The sequence below is a fragment of the Chelonia mydas genome, chromosome 8, assembly GCF_015237465.2.
Source record: "Chelonia mydas isolate rCheMyd1 chromosome 8, rCheMyd1.pri.v2, whole genome shotgun sequence".
In the NCBI taxonomy this organism is placed as follows: Eukaryota; Metazoa; Chordata; order Testudines; family Cheloniidae; genus Chelonia; species Chelonia mydas.
Window position 1 is genome coordinate 95,832,477 of NC_057854.1, and position 23,398 is coordinate 95,855,874.

At 42.1% G+C, this 23,398-nt stretch overlaps 1 protein-coding gene across 1 annotated transcript in view; it reads left to right on the plus strand.

Moving 5' to 3' along the window:
* Positions 1-5,317: 5,317 nt before the first annotated feature.
* Positions 5,318-23,398, plus strand: part of NRDC (nardilysin convertase) — a 44,022-nt gene continuing 25,941 nt past the window's right edge. The window contains exons 1-8 of the mRNA XM_007062164.4: positions 5,318-5,780; positions 11,659-11,965; positions 12,351-12,432; positions 14,334-14,487; positions 17,960-18,033; positions 19,227-19,322; positions 20,477-20,599; positions 22,235-22,292. Of these exons, the coding sequence (XP_007062226.2) occupies positions 5,587-5,780; positions 11,659-11,965; positions 12,351-12,432; positions 14,334-14,487; positions 17,960-18,033; positions 19,227-19,322; positions 20,477-20,599; positions 22,235-22,292 (1,088 nt within the window). The 5' untranslated portion in view covers positions 5,318-5,586. The remainder of the gene's footprint in view (positions 5,781-11,658; positions 11,966-12,350; positions 12,433-14,333; positions 14,488-17,959; positions 18,034-19,226; positions 19,323-20,476; positions 20,600-22,234; positions 22,293-23,398) is intronic.

Genomic DNA, 23,398 nt, shown 5'->3' on the forward strand with positions numbered 1-23,398 from the left:
AGAGAATGAGCTCCAGGTAACATGTGCTTTGGGGTCCATCTGGTGGCTGAATAAGGCAGAAAAATATTGTGTCAAAAAACTTCTGAAAGGTGACACCTTCTCTGTTTCTCCCCCGCCCCCAGACATCCCATGGAAGGATCCCCCTCATTTGTGTAATCCTCTGACCTCTTAGTTTTGCTCCCCCCGACCTTTTTTGCTCATCTCTGTGGATTTTATAAAGTCTGCATGGACCTGTGCAGCTGGGGCAACTTCCTCTGAAAGTTGTAACTGTCTGGAGAATAAAAACAATGAGGAATCCTTGTGGCATCTTAGAGACTAACAAATTAATTTGGGCACAAGCTTTCCTGGGCTAGAACCACTTCATCAGATGCATGGAGTGGAAAATACAGGACCAGGTATAAATACACAGCACATGAAAAATGGGAGTTGCCTTACCAAGTGGGTGGGTGGGTGGGAGGGAAATCAGTGCCTATGAGGTCAATTCAATCAGGGTAGATGTGGCCTATTACCAATGTTTCAGAACAATCCTTTGAAAATATGTAAAAGAAAGAAATACCCCACCAAAACAAGAGAAAAAAATATCGCAGGACGATCTGCCCTGAGTGAGACAAATAGAACACACACACCAAGGATATATAAACGGGGTGTGATGACCATCTAGAGAGTAAACTCTTCAGGTTAAAAATGCTGGATAAAATGTTCAAAAGCAGCTGAGTGACCAGGAGCCTAAGTTGAAATCCCACTGACTTTCAATGAGATTTTGGCTCCTGAGTCACTTTTGAAAATAGTACTGATCTGGAAAGCACCTAACACTCTTTTGGCTCTACATAAATAAAAGCATAGTAAATTACCCTTGAATATAGATTTAGATTACTCCACTGTTGCATTTGGTTCCTTGAAGATTTCTTATCTTGCTACTATATTACTATTTAAATTTTTTCACAGGACTGGCATTACTATGAGTTCGGAGCTCTGAAGGCTTATGTGCCAAAACCTTACCAAAAAACCTGCTTCCAGTTTCTGCACTCCCCACTGAGGATGTGCAGCAGGTTAGGTGGCTCAAGGAAACTTGTCCTTCCACTTGCATTGCCCATGCAAAGGACAGCCACAAATTGCAGGGTCTGCTCCCAAATATGCATATCGGATAGAATGTTCCTCTGCTCACATTTGACATACTATTGCAATAATCTTTGTACAAAATATGCCTCGTGAGGTATCATTTGAAAACTCAGTTTATTGGTCACTGTTGTCCTGGTAAATTATATGTGGCAACACTGTATTTGAATTTATAATATTTCCCTGTATGATGATATTAACACGTTAACCCACAACTCTACCCAAGCAGAAGTTGGCAAAACAGGTCTATCCTAAACAAAGGAATGTGTGCTCTGCTTCATGTGCATTTAAGCAGTAAACAGAGTCATCATGGAGGAAGGGGAGAGAAAGGAAGCTCAGACAGGTGAGAAGAAGCAGCAGGGAACATACTTTCACATACTTTTTGTCTCCTGGTACACAGCTGGAAATGTTTCAGTGGAACTGAAACTATAAAAAGAAGGGACAAATACCCTAAGACACCCCCTCTCACCCTGTCCAAATGGAGCACCATTTGGGGTGGCAAGTTATAGGCATATTATTTCTATTAAAGAAATAACAGACTTTATAATAACTTGTATTGTCCAAGAAAAGGCTGGACAGCATACTACAAACATTTCTGGGAGAAAATCTAAGACTGGGAGCGTGTTGGGGTCACCCTGCAGTATAACCCAGGCTGGTAAGAGCAAAAGTGTGGCTGGCTGCAGCACACACACACATGCAGACACAGCTTGGAGTAACTTGCATGCTGGATGCTATTTGTGAGCAGTCCAAGCTGGAGGATACAGCAGCAGAGCACTGTAAAGAGCACCCTGAGATAGAGGGCAGGGGTGACACAGTTAGTCTGAATTGAACCCTGGTATCTCATAGCATATCATCCCAAACAGGGTAGGAAGTGGGGGGTGAGGGGGTACGCCTCCTTCCTTTACTGACAGGATGTGCAGCCTGAACACCTGCCATGCACACAGGTGCATTAGAAACCTGTGAAGACACAATTCCTCCTATAACACCCTGGGGATCTCCCTATGGTTCTTGTGCCACGCCTGAGATCCCTATTCCAATTCCCTTGTGACATGCCTCTAATTCCAACTTCAATTCATGGGCTCCACATGTGGCCACGAAACAAACAAACAAACCCAACACACCCAATCGCAGAAACAGAACCAAACCCACAAACAAGCATTTTATGACAGCCGCAGTAGAAAGGGAACACGTCCATTGACACCGATCTGGCCTGGCCATCAGGATAAATGCTGCAAGGAACTTCAGACTGACCTGCGAGGGAAAAGCCATGCTGGCCTCCTACCCCACACAGGAACAACCAGAGCTACATGATGCTCTGTTCCCCCTCCTCCTCCCCAGCTCTGTTACAGGGAAGCAAAAACTAGGACCCCCCCCCAGGGTTGCCCGGTGTCCGGTTTTTGACCAGAACACCTGGTTAAAAAAAGACCCTGGTGGCTCCAGTTAGTACCGCTGACAGGGCCATTAAGTCTGGTTGCGGCACAGACAGGCTATCTGATGCCGCGTGGCTCCCAGAAGTTCCAAGGCGCAGGGACGGCCCCCCCAACCCTGAGTGCTGGCAACCCTAGACCTCCCCCTTTAAACTAACCAGGACCTGGGGGGCAGGCTCCGCCACATCCATGTGCTCTGTGCTGCCTCTAGCCCCACCCACAAGCCAGGGCTAGCCATTAACGAGGCGTTGGCAGGATCTTGCTGCGAGGATCCCCATGTGAGCCCAGGAGGGGCAGGGAGCTCTCTCCAGACATGGCACTTTAATACTCCCAAAAAGAACAGGAGTACTTGTGGCACCTTAGAGACTAACAAATTTATTAGAGCATAAGCTTTCATGGGCTACAGCCCACTTCATCGGATGCATAGACTGGAACATATAGTAAGAAGATTCTGTGTATATATATATATATATATATATATATATATATATATATATATATATATATACACACACACACACACACACACACACACACACACAGAAGGTGGAAGTGCCATACCAACTGTATGAGCTATTATCAGCAGGAGAAAAAAAAACTTTTGTAGTGATAATCAAGATGGCTCATTTAGACAGTTGACAAGAAGGTGTGAGGATACTTAACATGGGGAAATAGATTCAATAGGTGTAATGACCCAGCCAGTGTATCAGTATCCCCGATAATGTCACGGCAAACCTGATGGTTGACCTTTGTAACTTTGTCCTCATCCAAAACTATTTCACATCTAGGGACAATATATACCTTCGAGTCTGCAGCACTACTATGGGTACCCGCATGGCCCCTCAGTATGCTAACATTTTTATGGATGACTTAGAACAAAGCTTCCTCAGCTCTCGTCCCCTAATGCCCCTACTCTACTTGCGCTACATTGATGACATCTTCATCATCTGGACTCATGGAAAAGAAGCCCTTGAGGAATTCCACCATGATTTCAACAATTTCCATCCCACCATCAACCTCAGCCTAGACCAATCCACACAAGCGGTCCATTTCCTGGACACTACTGTGCTAATAACCGATGGTCACATAAACACCACCCTATACCGGAAACCTACTGACCGCTATACTTACCTACATGCCTCCAGCTTCCATCCAGGACACATCACACGATCTACAGTCAAGCTCTAAGATACAACCACATTTGCTCCAATCCCTCAAACAGAGACAAACACCTATAAGATCTCTATCAAGCATTCTTAAAACCACAATACCCACCTGCTGAAGTGAAGAAACAGATTGACAAAACCAGAAGAGTACCCAGAAGTCACCTACTTCTAGACAGGCCCAACAAAGAAAGTAACAGAACGCCACTAGCGGTCACCTTCAGCCCCCAACTAAACCCTCTCCAGCGCATCATCAAGCATCTACAATCTATCCTGAAGGACGATCCCTCACTCTCACAGATCTTGGGAGACAGACCAGTCCTCGCTTACAGACAGCCCCGCAACCTGAAGCAAATACTCTCCAACAACCACACACCACACAACAAAAACACTAACCCAGGAACCTATCCTTGCAACTAAGCCCGATGCCAACTCTGTCCACATATTTATTCACGTGACACCATCATAGGACCTAGCCACATTAGCCACATCATCAGGGGCTCGTTCACCTGCACATCTACCAATGTGATATATGCCATCATGTGCCAGCAATGCTCCTCTGCCATATGCATTGGCCAAATGGGACAGGCTCTAAGCAAAAGAATAAACGGACACAAATCTGACATCAGGAATCATAACATTCAAAAACCACTAGGAGAACACTTCAACCTCTCTGGCTACTCAGTAAAAGGTTTAAGGGTGGCAATTTTGCAACAGAAAAGCTTCAAAAACAGACTCCAGCGAGAAACTGCTGAACCTGAATTAATATGCAAACTAGATACCATTAACTTGGGTTTGAATAGAGACTGGGAGTGGCTGGGCCATTACGCACACTGACCCTATTTCCCCATGTTAAGTATCCTCACACCTTCTTATCAGCTGTCTAAATGGGTCATCTTGATTATCACTACAAAAACGTTTTTTTCTCCTGCTGATAATAGCTCACCTTAATTAATTAGCCTCTTACATTTGGTATGGCAACTTCCACCTTCTCTGTCTGTATATATCTATATCCTCTTACTATATGTTCCAGTCTATGCATCTGATGAAGTGGGCCCTAGCCCAGGAAAGCTTATGCTCTGATAAATTTGTTAGTCTCTAAGATGCGGCAAGGACGCCTGCTCTTTTTCCGGATACAGAGGAACCCAACTGCTGCTCTGAAACCTTTAATACTCCAACCTCTCACTTTATCCTGGGTGGAATCTTCCTCGCCAGCTGATTGGTTCAGCTAGAAGTGAGCGACATGTCACAGAACCAATGGGAAGAGAAACACCGTCTCCAGACGGCTGTTGGAAGCGTCCAACGCACGAGCGGGGAGATAGGCTTAATTAGTCAGCCCGAGCCCTGAAAGGAGGGGGCGGGGAGAAGCCGCGCTAATTCCCGCAGGGAGCCTGACACTCCGCTCTATCCTGCTCCCTTTTTTCGCCGCTGGCTGGATTCCGCGCTTTTCCCCTTCCCGAATCACTGCGGTTTGCCGGTCCCTACGCCACAGGCGTCTTTTCTGCCAATCAGAGGCGAGCTGGCCTGGCTGGGGCTACGATTGGGTCGTCCTGGCCATGTGATCTTGAAGTCGGGTGCTGATTGGCTGGAAGGGGGAGGCCTACGTGAGAATCGCTTTTGCTGCCGCGGCCGCTCGTGGTGGGAGTGAGGCTGTGTGCCGGGGAGGGGGCGGAGCTCGGGGCGCGGCCCGGCGGGCGGGGGGACTGGACCGGTGGGTGTGGAGGGCCCTAGGCGCCCTAGCGCGGAGGAGGCCGGGAGCGAGAGTTGGTGCGGACCAGGCCTTCCGAGGCGCCGGCCACAGCTGGCCCCTGCGAGCCGCCCCGAAGCCGCCGCCGCCGCTGCTGCCTCCCCGCAGCCAGCAGCCTCGGAGCTCCCGCACCATGCCCGGCAGGAACAAGGCCTCATGCAGTTGCCCGGACCTGCCTTCGGGGCAGCAGGTCGGGGAGGGCGGCCGGGACGCTAAGGGCCGCCCGTTCCAGGAGGAGTCTGAGGAGGAAGGAGGGGACCGCAGGGCAAAGCCCAACGTGGGGGACCCCGACGTTGTCAAGTCCCCCAGTGACCCCAAGCAGTACAGGTGAGGGGGACGGGAGCCTCCCTCCCCCACCGGCTGAAGGCAGCGCGGGGCGAGGGCGCCTGCAGTGCGGGACCCGGGGCGGGCTCCGTGTCGTGCGAGGGTTGCCGGGGCATGGGGGAGCTGGGGATTTTGTGTACGCCTTTCAGGGCGCTTAAGGCTGATGTTTTAACCCATAATTATCACGCGTGTTGCGGGTGGTTAGCGGGAGTTCAGAAGCTGGCCCCTAAGTCAGAGTCGGTGATCGTGGCCTGTGGGATTCTGACTTTGACTTGTGAATTACTGGGGTTAGAAATACTGCTCCAGGGGGGAAACGGGAATCCGGGAGGGAAGGTGGCCCTCATTCTTTGCTTTTAGCAAAGTTGCGTTTCACCTGCTCCCCTTCTGCTTTTTCTCCTGGTGAGATGGATATTTGAGGGAAAACAAGAGAGGAAAAAGTGCCCTGGGGAAAGGGTATAAGATTGGCAGGATGCCTGTAAGGGAATGGAGACCTCGTTAGGGGGAAGGGGAAGAGAAGTGCCTTTGAGGAGGGAATCTGAGTCTGGAGGAGTGAGCAATAAACAGTACTGGAGTGCATGTGGGGAAGGTACTGGGGCTGGGTCTCTGAACAGTGCGGGGGTGGCATTAGGGCTTTTAACATTAGAGGTTTGGTGTCCGGGGAGGAAAAGAGGCTTTTGGACAAAGTGAGTATTCAGCCCACGAAAGCTTATGCTCCAATACATCTGTTAGTCTATAAGGTGCCACAGGACTCTTTTCCGCTTTAACTTATACCAGTTTTCTATGTGAAAGAGGATATATGGGCAAAAGCAGTTTTATGCAGTTGTAAGTGCTTCTCCAGTAGGGTTTTTGCAGGTATAAACTGCAAAAAAAAGTGTTGCCCAAAAAATCACTCCACTGACCAACATTGCTGAGCTGGCAAAAGTTTCTAATAAAGATCTGGCTTTAATTTTCCAGCTTGCCAATGACACACTGAAAACTAGTTCTGTCAAGCAAGAGGGAAACCAGTCTGGGGAGTATGTGACCTAGCACCCATGTGCTTTAGGCCCTAAGTGAGCAAGGTGCTTAACTAATTTTAAGCACGGGGGATGGGGTGGCTACTTTTTTGTTTAAATATGCTGTGAATTCAACATGGCATTTGCTTCAAGAAGGAGGTGGAGGCAGATGCAGAATAATTCAGTGGGAGTGGATAAATAAGATGGAAATAAGTGACCCATCTAATGGTGGGACATGACATCTGTTTGCTGTGATGAGTAGCTTCCCTGTTTATACATCTTTTTTTTTTTTTTTTTAAATATACATGCACCTAGTCCTTTGACGCACAGTTTACCATCTAGTGTAGATACAGTTTAACAATTTTAAAATTGTTAGCTGGCTGACACCCCTTCACTAGCTAACTTGATTTTAAAGATGTTAATCTGCATTTTACACTAGGGAGTAAGTGGTGTTTCAAAGGGTGCTAGGTCCCCCACTTTTTAAAAAGCCCATCTCTCTTCCTAGTTTAGGTAACACCTTGCGTACTAACAAAGTTAATTTTGGCAAAGAGTCCTGTGGCACTTTATAGACGAACAGACGTATTGGAGCATAAGCTTTCGTGGGTGAATACCTTCCTCGTCAGATGCATGCCACGAAAGCTTATGCTCCAGTACGTCTGTTAGTCTGTAAGATGCCAAAGGACTCTTAGTCTGGATCTGTAAAAGCGGCAAACACGGCTACCCCTCTGAAAGTTAATTTTGTGGGTTGAGAGAAAAATGAAAGTGAGAGCCTCGCTAATGGAGTCCTTAACGAAGGTGATATGACCACATGATAGAGTGGTCTCTGCACATACATCTTCTTTGAATACAGCTTAATTTTACATGCCACTGGGAGCAGTTAGCCATTTTTGCCATTGAGTGCATGTCGCCTCTGTCCCAATGAACAATATATGGTAGCCATTTTTAAAGAGGCCAGTTAACTGGATTTCTCTTAGGAGATTTTTGTGTGCCAGCCTCTGTTTAGTGCTAAACTTTCAGTCTTGAAGAATAAAGGCCAAAAAAATGCCACTGGTGGTGAGGGCGGTACTCCCTCAGGTAAGGAGGCTTACTTCTGTCTGTCCATTTCAAATTCAAAATTTAATCTTAAATTTATTACACAGATTGACAAAAGTGCTTTTACCTGCTGGTTAATGGAGAGGACTCTATACCCTGGAGTAGGAAGACTGCCATTCTATCACACTTTCCTATCTTTCTTACCTCTGTCCTGATACTCCTTGGCCCACTCACATTTTTCTTCATGCTTCTCCATGAGCATCACATCTGTGCATAGAGTTTTGTTAGCAAGAGTGCCTGTGGGTATGCCAAACTTCCCCTATGATGATGTCATGGGGAGATTGGGAAGTTAATTGTACATAGACTACCATGGGCTGCTATTCTGAGGCAGGAGGATTCCAGAGATGAAGAGAACTGTGGACTCTGAATTTGCTGGTGAATGTGGTGTGTAATAAGCATGGAGGGTGGAATTTTTCAAAATGTTTTGGAATTACCCTAAGTCTTCTCTGATGGAAGTAAATCGTTAAAAGTCACTGATTTCTATGGGAGGGGAGTTAGGCCGGCACTTGAATAGTTTTTGAAAATCTCACCCTTAGAACACAACTTTGGTGTTGCTATATGACATATCTGACTACTCATAAGCAAAGTATTCAAAAAGCAGGTAGTCTTACTGTATATGCCATCTACTTCTCCTCTCACAGACACACACTTAACCACTACTGTACACCACAGACCTTACACCATAGCCTTAATTCTGTGCCCCAGGGATGGCAGTGTTCCACCATTACCTCTTGCCAAACTACATCCTTCAAACACCAAAACAAAGTCGCTGAGCCCTATAGTGACACCATAATGGAGTGAAAAATTTTAAATTGGTTAACTGGGACAAAAATATCCATGTATTAGTCATAATAGCTGTGCCATAGGGTCATTCAGTTGCCTTAACTGTACATTTCCATACCATTAATGTGTGTGTTTGGAATTCTTTAAGTTTAACCTTATCCAAGTTTCCTGGGTTTATAATATTTGTACTTGGATAATTACAATATCCCTGTAATGTTCCTTAACCTAAATTCATATGCATCTGTCATTATTAGTTATAAGAACAAATGTGTCAGAATATAATTTAAGTTACCTCCAGAATTGCTGTGTTTGGAGCATTCTCACTTTTATTACCCACAAATACTCTCTGGTATGTTCATCTGTATATCTGAAGCATCTTATATCAGCATTAGGATTTTAATTCAGTAAATGGAATTTCCTCTGCTGGATGGAGCAGAGGCTCTAGCCAGCTGTTTTTTTGGCTAGTTGACATGTAAGGAAGTACCTTGTCACAAGAATAAGTCTTCTGTTAATGCTAGCCATGGAGTTTACATTTTATATCCCTTTTAAAAAACAAAATCCTGGCCATTCTGTGGCCAATGTCTAGTCTGAACAAACACTAATGAAGATTTTCTAAAAAGCAACCAAAATATACACCACCCTTGTTTTTCTTCGTGTTTTAGGTTCATTGATAGGAGTCCTTCATCACTCCTACATGCTGCTCAGATACTAGCAGTAACTAGTGTTCAGTTATAGTTTGATTATACTTCTCTCTTTTTCCAGCTGTGACTAAAACATGGAAAAAGTGAACAACAACTAGCTCAACTAGCATCTCCGCTTATCATTACCTAACTCTGTTTTAGATTCTTACTAGCTGAAACCAAAACGCCTTCAGCTGTTTCCTAGTTCATCCACAGCCTTGTTCATGGAATCTGTTTCCCTGCCTTGCTATTTAACATCTTCAGTGATGATCTGGAGGCTGGGAGTAAATACACAGAAGTATTATCTGCTCACTTATTTATAGGGCGAAGTGTGGTGAGGACAGAAAAAATAATGAAGACTTTAAAAGATAAAACTTGCCAAACCAGCATAGGGCTTCTGTCAAATCTTTCTTCCAAAACAATAGGGAAGCTGTGTTGCTTCACCTCGACCTTCATATTGATCACTAGCAAATGAGTACCCATTGTGTGGCCATGAAAAGCTGAAGAAGCTAACTATCTCCATCAGTGAAGAGGACAACTGATGCTGTTCAGTTGCAGACATCCTGAAGCTATTCTGAAATTACATAAGATGAGGATTGTGCTTTGAGTTCTGCGGGATTCGAGTAAATGTTATAGGCAGTATTTAGAATTGTGTAGGTATAATATTTATGCAGTTACCATTGTAAATAATTTTCCAAATTTGTATGTACGGTATAATTAAGATTCAGTGTTGGTGGAAGAGGTGTAGCTTTATGGGCATGGAGTGGGATTGTCTCAAAAGTTAGTTAGTTCTGCATAACAGAGAACTATTTAAAAACTATTGTCATGATACCTCCAACTAATAATAGTTTGGCTTTTCCCTCCAGATCAAGTGAAGGGTGGACTTCTCCCCTCTTGAGTAAATGTGATCCTCTTCCTTTGCTGTGCTAAGGATGATAAATCGCAAAGAGAGCCAGTAACTGGAGGTCGTGACTTGGACCTCTTGGCCTTTTAGATTGGTTTTGGCCCTGTAGAATGTTAAATCATAACTTTTTAACTTTATAACACTCAGTAGAACACAAATGAGCTGGGGAAGAATACACAGCTAACTTTTTTGTGGAAGTAGATTATCCAATGTGCATACATGAGTGGACGGTGAAAGCTGTAGTACTGAGAAGAGTTGTAGGATGACATTGGGCAGCGAGTTACATTTTTGTGCTGCATTATAACAGCAAAGAAAGCCAGTTATTTTCTTTAGGCTGTAGCAGTTTAAAGTCATGGAGCAGAGAAGTGATATCTTCTCTCTTTTGTGAAGAACCGGTTGCATCTGGGAGGAAATTCAGAGCAACAATGATTAGGGGTCTTGAGAAATTGTCTTAAGGAAAGATTAGGACCCACTCCTACAAACTGCTCAGAACAGGCAATGTAAAGACCCATATTCACATCACTGAGCTTTCTGGGTGCAAAGGTCTGTCTGCATAAAACTAGTTGCACTTACAGGTGTGTATGCTTCAGGAAACTAATCTAACATACTGTTTTTGCAGTTCTTTCCCTAACTGCAGCATTTGATGTTGTTGTTGTTGTTGTTTGTTTTTTTTTTAAAGTTACATAAGGTAATAAAAGCTCACATACTTTCCACTGACCTTATCTCACTAAAATTTTCATACGGCTTCTGCTAGTGCTTTGAGCTACTTCCATTTCTCTCTATTAAATCTTAAAATGCTCCTCACATATAGTCTGCAACCAACAGGTGTACAATAACACTGGATACCTCACATTCCTGTCATACTTTGATACCTGTAGAGCTTTTCATATAATGTACGCTACCATATCAGCCTGAGCACTTGACGAGCAAATATTTTACATCTGTGTGGGGGGGAAAAAAAACTTGGACCAATAATTCACTCATATAAAGATTAATTGTCAAGTAAAACATAATGAAGCTTGATCATATTACACCTTCCTTTCATACTTTGTAAACCTAGATCTGGAAAATCTGAATTGGGGATTGGGCCTTGTTATCCTTAACTGTATGTGACTTTAATAATGTAGGAATTAATGTATGTGCAGGCTGTTTTATAAAAGTTAAGCCCATGTCCGCTTATAAGGCATATTTAATTAAACAGTAAAAAAATGTACTGGTAGATTAAGTTCTGGTTTTACTTTTGCACGGTGAAATTATTCATCTTGCTTTAGATCTTCAGTTGTTTTGATTTAGAGGGTTTGACTAAGGAACTTCAGTTGAAGAGCCAAGAACAGTTGTGGCAAATCCAGAAACACTCAAACTCTCTGTGAGGTTCAGAGGTTTTACGAAACAAGTGAAAAGTCTAAATAGTCGTATAATTATTCTTATAGGTACATCAAATTACAAAATGGCTTGTGTGTGCTGTTGATTTCGGATTTAAATAACATGGACGCTGCCCCTTCTGTGGTGTCTTCGGAGGGGGAGGACAGTGATGAATCTGAGGATGCAAGTGATGAGGATGATGACTCTGGAGCAGAGATTGAAGATGACAAAGAAGCTGATGACGACGACGATGATGACTATGATGAAGATGATGATGATGGAGATGATGAGGATCTCCATGACCCTGATGACAGTGAATTGGAAGAACTAGCAGAAAAGGAAGAGACAAGAAAGAGGGGTTGTACAGAAAAGCAGGTATGTACTAATTCTATAAAATAAAAAATTGTTAAACGGAGGACTCCTGCCTAGGCCCAAACTCTGAAGTGCTGTGGTCAGACAGGCGGGCTAGTTTTCTATGCCTGTGTGTCCCTCCTACCTAATTTATCTTTGTATTTATATTGCCTTCATCACATTTGTGTGAGACCCCATCTTTTGCCCAGGTTTGAGCTTGTACTGTTACTCATGGACACAGTGCTTACCCAGTGATTGCAGCAGGAATAGCAGCAGAATGAAACATAGTATAGTCCTGGTCCATTTTCCTCTTTTATTCCTAGGAGGAATAGGGTAACTGCATGGTTGGTGTGGGATTCATTGCTACCAGATAAAATTTTGAAAAATGACACTGTGGTTCATTTTCTAGTCTGCAGCTGCCCTTTGTGTTGCTGTTGGCAGCTTCTCTGACCCTGAAGACCTACCTGGATTAGCACACTTTCTGGAACACAGTATGTATCTGCTTATATTTCACATTTTCCTACTTCAGTGAAAAATGTGTTGCCAAGTGGTTTGAGTTTATATAAGACACGAAAAAAGCAGCGTTCTAGACTGCAGAATTAATCTTTTCCCATTTCAAATTGCATGTGCCTGAGATTTTTCCCCACTGAACTCCAACTAAATGTAGAATACTTGATTAATGACTGTTTGCATACAAAATAACTCTTCCTATCTAAAATGTTGTGATAGGTTGTAAGTGGTATAAAATGTAGTTGAAGTTCAGTTTGCTTCAATTTTAAAGTATGGAGGCGACTGTTTTGGAATAACACAATTTAATAAGGGAGAATGCAAAACATATAATAAAAAGATGTATACGTGAGTCATGAGAATTAACTCCTTAACTTTGTATTTTGTAGATTTTTATGGCCTTAAGTATTGGACAGTATAAGTAACCTAACTAAGTCTAAATGTAGCTTTTTGTATCTGTGTGACCATAGTGCTGTGTGTGTATATATCGCCCCCCAAACTCTGCTTTCTAACACTTAATCTGTTGTTAAATGTGGACCAGGCCTTTCTCAGAGAACTAAAAGCATGCTTGATTGATTCTGATTTCTCTGGTTAGATGTGCAGGTCTCTAGCAAAATTTTGAATTCAGCTGTTCTGTTTTCCCTGATCCTATTTTCATTTGATTCAATGAATTGCTCCTTTGCAAACATTGTCCAATAGCAATTCTAAAATTTTCTTTTCAGAGCCTTAGTTGAGTGGTGGATTTTTCTTTCTTGTTGTTGGTTTTGAGTGGTTATTTTTTTTTTTCTGTGTTCTTGTAAATTTGAGGGAGTGTCTCCCAAAACATAGCAAGATGGGTTTTTATTAAAGTGTATATTAAAGGTTATCTTGTAAGCTTTTCAATATTCATGGGTAGTCCTAGGAAACACACATGAGAGAGAAGGCACTTTAAAAAACAACAACCAAAAAAACCCCCTAAAACCGTTGGTCTTGATTTGCACACTCTTCCACTGCTTTTGCACCCATGTAACTCCATTGACTTCAGTGGAATTGTTCCTGATTTACATCAGTGTATGTGAGAGCACAACCAGAACCTTTGTTTTTATTGTTGTGCCTCATGTTTCCCTCAGGATAGGCTTCTTGCTTGTTCTTTAAATCTTGACTTTCCTGTCAAACAGGCTTGACTAGGAGGAAATTTAGAGGCTTTGTCCCATCAATCCTGAATTTTTTCCCTTTTAGTTCACCTCTCTCTCCTTTTCTGTATGCAGTGTAGTTGTAGCCTTATTGGTCCCAGGATGTTAGGGACACAAGGTGGATGAGGATCTTTTATTGGATCAGCTTCTGCTGGGTGATGCTGGGCGTACCTTTCCCAGACCCGAAGAAGAGCTGTGTGGGGCTTGAAAGCTTGTCTTTCTCACCAACAGAAGTTGGTCCAATAAAAGATATCTACTTTTCTGTAATGAATACACCTGCAGATGAGCCCACAAATGGCTCATGGGAGGTGGTGATCGATAGCTTGCATGTCTGGCCTTTGTATAGTGACCACTAGGGCCGAATTCAGATCAGGGTACTCAGTCAAGTTGTGGCTTAAGACATACTTGAGAACAAGTGTTTCATATTCCTGAATTATTGCATGATAGGCCCACAGTAACTGACCAGCCTGCTTTTCAACTACCTTATCCATGGTACAGTTGTTTGTCTGTGGCAAGTTGGTGTAAAATGCTACTATTCTTATTTGGTAGCATCTTACACCCACTTGCTACAGGTGTAAATGACTACATGAAATGCAAGGCAGTGGAAAATCAGGCCATCAGTATGTAATTACTTCGTGTTCTAGGTGATGGCTCTGTCTTTCTGCAATCAAATGTTTATAAAATCTCCCTAATTTTGATGGATTGTGTTTCAGTGGTATTTATGGGCAGTTTGAAGTATCCAGATGAGAATGGGTTTGATGCGTTCCTGAAGAAACATGGGGGCAGTGACAATGCCTCAACTGACTGTGAGCGGACAGTCTTCCAGTTTGATGTACAGAGGAAATACTTTAAAGAAGCACTTGACAGGTAACTCGATCATACCAAACAAAGGATAGGTTAAAATAGACTAACATGATCTCTGTCTGCCTGAGGAGACTGTGTGTAACTTTGCATTGCTTTTATCTTGGCCTGATTGAAGGGAACCTGCGGTGGCTTAATTTTTAGCGGTCTCCTTATTGCAACAGATGACATAGGTGGAGGGACTGACTATCTTTTGGATCTCTTCCTATCTTTTGAGATTGCAGCTGTACCTCACAGTTGTGTATATTCTCTTGCGATTAAGGTGATTTGTGCACCTGCTACGAGAGGAGGCAAGACTTCAATGGGTATGTCTACACAGCCTGTGGCAGTGAGCTTTCCAATCTGAGTGGACTGACTCAGGCTAGTGCTCTAAAATAGCATGTAGACAGTGTGACAGGTTCAGTCACAGAGACCCCCTTGGGACTATCACCTGATGTGCTGAAATTACCTCTGAGCCCGTTTTCCCTGATGGCTTGGGACTCCAGAACCCTGCCTTGTTGAGCCAGACACGCTAGTCTGCTGCAACACAGACCTAGGTCAGAACCACGCCCCCAAAACTGCTGACTTTAACCAAAAACTGCTCAGCAAATCACCTATCTCCAGCACCCAGACACCCAGTTCCCAGTGGGATCCAAACCCCAAATCTGTTTTACGCTGTATAAAGCTTATACAGGGTAAACTCATAAATTGTCTACCCTCTGTAACACAGATAGAGAGAGATGCACAGCTGTTTGCTCCCCCAGATATTAATCACTTACTCTGGGTTAATTAATAAACGAAAGTGATTTTATTAAGGATAAAAAGTAGGATTTAAGTGGTTTCAAGAAATAACAGACAGAAAAAAATAAGTCACCAAGCAAAATAAAACAAAATACACAAGTCTAAGGCTAATACATTAAGAAACTGAATACAGGTAAATCTTACCCTCAGAGATGTTCCAGTTTCACAGACTAGACTCCTTTCTAGTCTGGGCCCAATCCTTTACCCGGTACAGTTCTTGTTAGTTCCAGCTCAGGTGGTAACTAGGGGATTTCTCATGACTGGCAGCCCCCTTTGTTCTGTTCCACCGCCTTTTATGGCTTTGGCACAAGGTGGGAATCTTTTGTCTTTTTTTGTCACCTCTCCTTCTAAATGGAAAAGCACCAGGTTTAAGATGGATTCCAGTATCAGGTGACATGTTCACATATCCTGTGAGTCCCCAAGCCTCCATTTTTTCTGCCTGACTCACAGGAACACAGGAAGGCTTACAAGTAAACTGAGCCATTTATAACCAATTGTTCTAGTTAATGCAAGATCCTAAGCCACCATTGATGGCTCACACTTTGCATAATTACAATAGTACCTCAGAGTAATACTTCATATTTCTAGTTTTAGATACAAAAAGGATACATTCATACAAATAGGATGAACACAGTAGATTTTAAAATTTGTAATGATACCTTACAAGAGACCTTTTTCATGAAGCATATTCCAGTTACATCATATTCACACTTATAAACATGTTTCCATAAAACATATGGACTGCAACGTCACAGACAGCACTTTGAAGTTGTGTTTCAGGATGGAGTCTGGGCTCTGAAGTCTGCCCTCTTTGGCTTCAGAGCCTGGCCCCCACGCACTGTCTACATGCTATTTTTAGGGCATTAACGCAAGCCCCGCTAGCCCAAGTCTATCAGACTGGGCTGGGAGGCTTGCTGCCATGGGCTGTGTAACTATACATACACAATGTATGTTTACTGCAGATAACATGTTGGCTATATTTTAGGACTCTATAGTAAAGCCTCTTGTTGTTGCCATTTCTAGTTCATTCCATTTATCAATTACTCAGGAGAGCTGCAGCTAGAATCTTTTAGTGGCCTGTTCCTTTTAAATATGTGCCCCCTGAAGCTGTTTAATTTTTGGTTAAGTCTCTTTTCAAAAAAGAGAAAATCTTCAGTCTTACAGAAGCTCTAGTTTATGTGGTCCACAATACTATTCAAGAAAGTACATGTTTAGTGCCATGAAAGATCATTGAATTTGTTCACACCAGGCCATATGATATGGTAGCACAATAAAGCTCCACCATTCTAACTGGATTCCTGCCATAAGGAGAAAAATATCCTCTCTCCTTTTTAGAAGTGCAAGTTTAATATTTTTAATACAGGTATTTCCCACTTCTTGCCCCCCATCCTCCTGCAGGAGGAAAGTAGTCTGCACAGCAATTGTGTGTTTTTTATCAAAGCCATTAATATGTTGATTGAGCTAAAGTTTGCGAGAACGTACGCACAATGGGAGTGCTGCTTTTATGGGAGCTATGAGCAAACATTTAAGGCAGGGGTTCTCAAACTGGGGGTCAGGATCCCTCGGGGGGTCACAAGGTTATTACATGGGGGGTCATGAGCTGTCAGCTTCCACCCCAAACCCCGCTTTGCATCCAGCATTTATAATGGTGTTACTTCTTAATATATGGGGGTGGGGGGGGTGTCACACTTAGAGGCTTGCTGTGTGAAAGGGGTCACCAGTACAAAAGTTTGAGAACCATCAATTTAAGGGCAGAATTCAACCCTTTAAGCTTGAAGGGGTCTAGAAACTAGCAACAAAAATATTTAGAGGTATGTTAAGATTTTTCTTATACAGAAAGATTGAAAAGAATGGGGCTATTGAGACACAGAAAGTATATGACAGAGTTTGTAAAGTAATATAAGGTATAGAAAAAGTAATTTCTGTTAACCTTACTCGTACAAGAATGACTGCAGCTAATGAATGTGAAAGGCAACAGATTACAAACTAATGAAAGGAAATATTCTTTAGCTCAATGGATAATGAAGCTATGGAACGCTTTGCCTCACGATGTTAAAGCAAAAAGCTGAATAAGATTTTAAAAAATAATTAGACGTTTGTTTATTTTCATTGTTTTCTAGTCTCCAATAAAAGGTCCCCTACCCAAAGCTCTTGCCAGTCTCTAAAAATGTACTTATATATAAACAGCTTGTCAATTAGTCCAAGATCAAATCACCTAACAACTGCATTGATATTGTCCACCTTAATTTAAAAATTCAATGCTTAATCCCTTATCCACTGAAGCATCTGGTACTGGTAGCCCCGTTAGAGACGAGAATTAGGCTAGATGGACCACTGATATGATCATTCTTGGGATGTAAAGGCAGATAACCATGCATCCTTTGGTATCATGTCCTACCAACGCACTTCCACTCCAAAGACTAAGGGCCCTTGCTTTTTCTAATTTTTAAGAATGCTTAATTGGCTTTATATATTTTTCTATAAAGGCTTTAAGAACTGGTGAAAATGTAGTTTAGAATTAAAACATTTCTGACTTAATGGAAATCCTAAATGTAAAAACAGTGGATGTTGTTGTTTGTCACAAAAACAGGGTTTTTTTGTTATAGAAAATCTTTTTTTGTTTTGTTTTTTTGTTCTGCTTACTAGACAATTGGGGGGGGTGGGAGAATGAAATTTACCATTTTTCTTTATTTTTTAGGTGGGCACAGTTCTTCATTCACCCACTAATGATCAGGGATGCAATTGACCGGGAAGTTGAGGCTGTGGACAGTGGTGAGTGTAATGTTCTTCTCAGCAGTATTCCCCACCCCTGCGCCCTCCCCCTCCACCATTATTCTTTAGAATGTTTGGTGCTTGTTATAACAATATATTGCAAAACTCCCCACTTAAAGTACTGAGTACTGAATTTATTTAGATGCTGTTTCCCTCAAATATAACCAATATGCTCCACTTCTGATTCACCACATGTTCTAGTAAAGCCCAAAGTAGTATCTAATTGGGCAGGGAGTACCTAAGTTTTCTGACAATAAGGCAGTACATATAGCTGACAGAAGCACGTCTGAAAAACTTTGCTATATCAGTGAAGCAAAACAAAACTGATGTACAGAATGAAAAAGAACTAGGTTAGAGGTAATCTGCAAAGAGGTGAAAATGGTTGCTGCTGCTTTTTGATGCTCTGATACATAAAGAAGACCTGAAAGGGGTGAGTTCTAAGGGAAATATTAAAAATATTTTTTCTTCTTGTTTTTTAAGGTAGGAATTATAAGTATGGTCTTCCCTGATTTTGTTAGAGGACATACTAACGGCCCCAAATGTGTATTCTGAACTTTCTCATCCCTTCCACTGAAGGTGGGGCAATATGATCTTTAACAAGGACGTCTGTTCTCTGAAGTGCTTCTCGGGGGGCTGAGTTAAATTTAAGTTATTAACTAAAACAGAGTTCAAAACAGTCTAAGAATCCCTCATGCTTCAGCAGCTCAGTGTTCAATCTTGATTTCTTAATCCTGCTGGAGTTCCAGGGTAGATAAACTTTTGCTATAAATTACAAGGGATAGTAATATTTAACCTGTTCTATTGTACTTTCTTTTTTAAAGGTCCAGTTCCGCAAGGTGTTGCGGGTTCTCCATTCTCAGTAAATGGAAGTTGAGGGCATGCAAAACGTTGCAGGATTGGGCACTAAATGTCTCTCTCCCCCCTCACCCTCCCTTGGTTTTCCCTTCCCTCCCCATACTTGGCTTCTCAGCAATGAACTGAGGTTTTGTTCTCTTCTCTTTGTCCATTTTGAGCCGGGGAGGGGGGGAGAAGTGATGTAGTTCAGCTACTTCACTGCTGCTTCATGTGCCTGGCAAAAAATGCTCCCAGTGTTGCTCCATATAATGTATCCCCTTTCAAGGTTAGTATTAGTTACATAGCAACATTGCCTCACATAATGATGTTTATACAGTGCTAATGCTTTAAATTAACAGAGTATCAACTAGCAAGACCCTCTGATGCAAACAGAAAGGAAATGCTGTTTGGAAGCCTTGCCAGGCCTGGGCATCCTATGAAGAAATTCTTTTGGGGTATGTTCTTCTCTGACGCTCCAAGACTTCATTAAACATGTGGTGTTAGAAAAGGTAGCAAAATGTCTTAACGATATGGGATTATTTGTAGTATCGCACTAAAATCTGGTGGCAGTTGAAATGCGTGAAAACAGTTCTTCATTCTGAATACAGTAAAACACTTTGAGATAAAAGGTGCAACATCTATTTAATATATTTTCAATATTTAGCTGGTGCTAGTTAGACTGGCTCATGGTCATTTTGTGTTAGCGTACTGGTGATGCTCTCTAGGGAAGCCCTGGTTTGCATAACCTCTTGTCTTTTTTCCTTTAAAAATCCTTGGGAAAATAAGGTTTGTATCTGGACATAAAAGAAAAAGTACATGTGGGCTCACAAGGACTGAGTCTAGGAAGGTATTTCAGAAGAGTTGGTTCAGTCTCAGGGCTGCAGTAGCAGCTGAAGAGTTGCTTCTCTGCCATTCCACAGCCTTGTGGGTGGGAAAGAATTCACTTCATATGGTCCCAGGAGAGCCCTTCTGCACTAAGTCCCAAGTGTGCTGCTGTGCATAAGTTACAATCTAATGCTTGTGTTAACCTTATCAGCTTTGAAATCTAGTCAGGTTAAAAAATGGAGTGTAGTTCCATGTGCTACATCTACAGCTGAATCTCTCCGGACAACTGTTTCAGTTTTACAGTCACATCTTCCTTTTAAATTAGTTGTGCAATAGGGGAGAAAGTGTTGCATAAATAGGGGAAACAAAAAGGCCATACACCAAGAGCTGTCCACAGTGCACAAAGTGAACAGACAGAAAACACTTTTTCCTGAAATATTTGTTACTTGTTACAATACTAAGTAAAAACTGAGTGAAGTGTAACTTCAAAGTTGATGTTCCTTTAACTCTCAGTTTTCTGGCAGTTGTTTTTGTGTGTTAATACAGAACCTTAACATTAGTTTAAAAAGTCCTGTGTATGTTTTCAGCATTTCTTTGTGTATTTATGCCATTAGAACACTCTGTGCCAGATCCTGCATCCCTTGCACGTACAGAATTCCTGTTGGCTTTACTGGGAGTTTTTGGTACTCAAAGAGTCCAAGACTGGGTCCTGTGATCTTATGGTATATGAGGCTGTGGCATATCAGTATCCAGATAACTGACCATGTTTTGAATATATTTACAGGCAATGCAGAGACACTCAAACATGAGCCTAAAATGAATAATATCGATACCTACACCAGGCTGAGGGATTTCTGGCAGCGCTATTACTCTGCTCACTATATGACTTTAGTCGTCCAATCTAAAGGTAACAGCAGTTGTTGCTTAAATACAGGCAGTTATATACTGCTTTGAAATAGTGGTCTGTTTAAGTCTCAGCTTAGCTCTAGCCCCATCTGCTTACATAATGCTTCACGTCTGTGACCTGTATTGTTCTACAGGCTTGTTGGGCAAGCATCTATGTGCATAGCTTTTAAACATTTAAATTAGTTTTTGGGAATGTCTTGGAGATCTAACCATCAGTTGTGAAATACCTAACCAGGGAACCACAAGCTTGAATCCTGGCTTGAAACTCTCATCTGTCTTTGATGTCCTTACGTTGATTTCCAGCAGCTTACTTTTTGTGTGTTTTCAGGTGAGATCTTCACACAGAAGATCCGTTTTCTCTGTATGGAGACTAGAGATTCTGTGACTTTTTTTTCAGTAGGAATTAGGGGTTTGTCCTGGGCAAAACTGCATGGCACACACCACAACTGAATGCAGGTGAAAGTGACAACATTTCAGTAGTGAAATGATTTTGTACTTTGGTCTGATACATTCTATAAATGACATCCTGATCGACCTTGTGTTAGGTCTCAGTTCAGCAAAGCACTTAAGCTTGAGGTTAAAGGGAGTTTATCATGTTCAATTAAGCATGTGTTTGAGTCCTTTACTGATTAGGGATAGACTTAAGCAAACTCTTGAAGTTAGGTATGGGCTTAAGTGCTGCTTTTGAGCCTAAAATTCTCTGTGCCTCAGTTCTCCATCTGTAAAAATGGGGATACCACCTTTTCCTCTCTGACCTTTATTTTTCCTATCTAGACTGTATGCTTTTCAGGGCAGAGTCTGTGTGTTACCAGACTTTTGTACAGTACCTACCAGGTTAGGGCTTCTATAGATGCTACTATAATAATGGACAACGTGCTAAGTTGGATGCCTTGGCCTTGGGTAGTATTTGCAAAAGGCAGATTACATTGATAGTAGTTCTGTTGGTTTTGCTTGCGATTGGAAGAAATGCATGGGAACCACTAGCCCTGCATCTCTGTTAGAATTTTTTTTAACAGAGATGGAACTTTCTCCTTTTCTTTAAAAATCATCACTTTTCCTGTGATATAGGGTACACTAATGTACTAGCTGGAATGTGGAATTCTTGCTAGTCACACTTTTGCTATTTCATAATTTTTGTGAGCTGTTAACTTTATATAATTCATTCCTTTATAATGAGGCAAGGGAAATAGTGCTTCTCATATGATACTCTGCAATATGCTACTTAGGTGCACAACTGCACCAGATTTTCCCCTTCTCAAATTGCTGCATCAGCTCTGTTGTTGGTGAACAGAATTGAACAGATCGAATATACTAGGCATTTTGCAAATCCCAAAGCTGTTAATGCTTATAAACAGGCACTCCAGGTACCACCAACCTTTCAATATCAGTCCTAATAAGCATGTGGTGCAGGCAGTACAGATCAACATCAAGACATGATCCAAGGCCAGGTTTATATGGGAAAATCAGAGTCAACCTAACAGGTTTTGATGTTTGCACTCCAGCACTTACCAATTTAGAGAGAACTGGCCTGCTGTCTCCCTAAATTAACTTGGGCAAATGAGGCAGGATTAGTAACCTGCCCTGAGAATCTGCCTTTGTCCTTCAGTAAGGTGTATTTTTTTTCTCTCCTTACTAGAAACTCTGGATACTTTGGAAAAGTGGGTGACTGAAATCTTCTCAGCGATCCCAAATAAGTAAGACTCTTTTTTGGTTACTTTCTTACATGGAAGCTGTGAAATTACATTGAAGACTTACAAAATTCCATGCATGCACTGTTCAAAACTGTTGCGATTTTAAAAACGGCGTTTCTCCATTATTGAGGAAATTATCCTCTTCTGACTGAATACTGTTTGACTTTGGAGGATAAAAGTTAGGTTTTATTTTGGTTAAATATTTCTTAATGTTTTTGCATAGCAAGTTTTAAGCATTTAAGATGCTATGGGGTATCTGCCTGAAGTTGGAGCATGATTGGCATCTGCTACTCCTGTGCTGGTGCCTTGTTGCCTGCTGTGGGTTGGATGGTAAATTATAATCTGCAGTTACAGCATTCTAAATCTTACATCACTGCTTTGTGTTAGATAAATGGCAGCAAGTTACAGCTGAATAATGGTTTGTGGTGATTGTTAGCTGTCATCTGTATAGCTACAACAGATTTTAAATGTGGCTTTCCAAACTAATACAGTATAATCCACTGTAGCATGCTGTCTAAAATGGGCACGTAATCCAAATGTTGTCTTAACCTTAAAATTGCTGAATTTATAGGGCGTATCCCCTCAATTAACAATAAAATAATATAAATAAAACAATCTTACCAATTTGTGGCTGAAAATGACTGTTTCCCCCATCTCATACCTGGTGTGAACACTTCTTGATGTGTTACAGAACACTGCGTGACTTACACACACTCCCTCAAACTGCAAGTTCCTGCTGACAGAATAATCTTTGTTTAAAGATAGCACCCTTTTGTTTACTTATTTATGTCAATATCTCTATTAGAAATCAAAGAGGGATAGGGAAACAAGGGGCTCTTACAACCTACCAGGCACTTAAGGTGTGGTGGTGCAGTCTGTGTGTGAATTTTGTGATATTCTTGCCTGCACCTGCTCCAAACTTCTGTTCCATGCTAGCTTTGGGAGGTTCGGTGCCATCAGTGGAGTGATGTGCCCAAAACTTGGGGGGCAGGGTTTGTGGAAGTACTCAGATGAGTGAGTGAGATACACTGGTGAATGTAGTGTTTCCTTTTATTCGGGATGTTTGTAGCTCTTGTGCCCTAATCCAGAGTCACATCAAAAGACTAGAC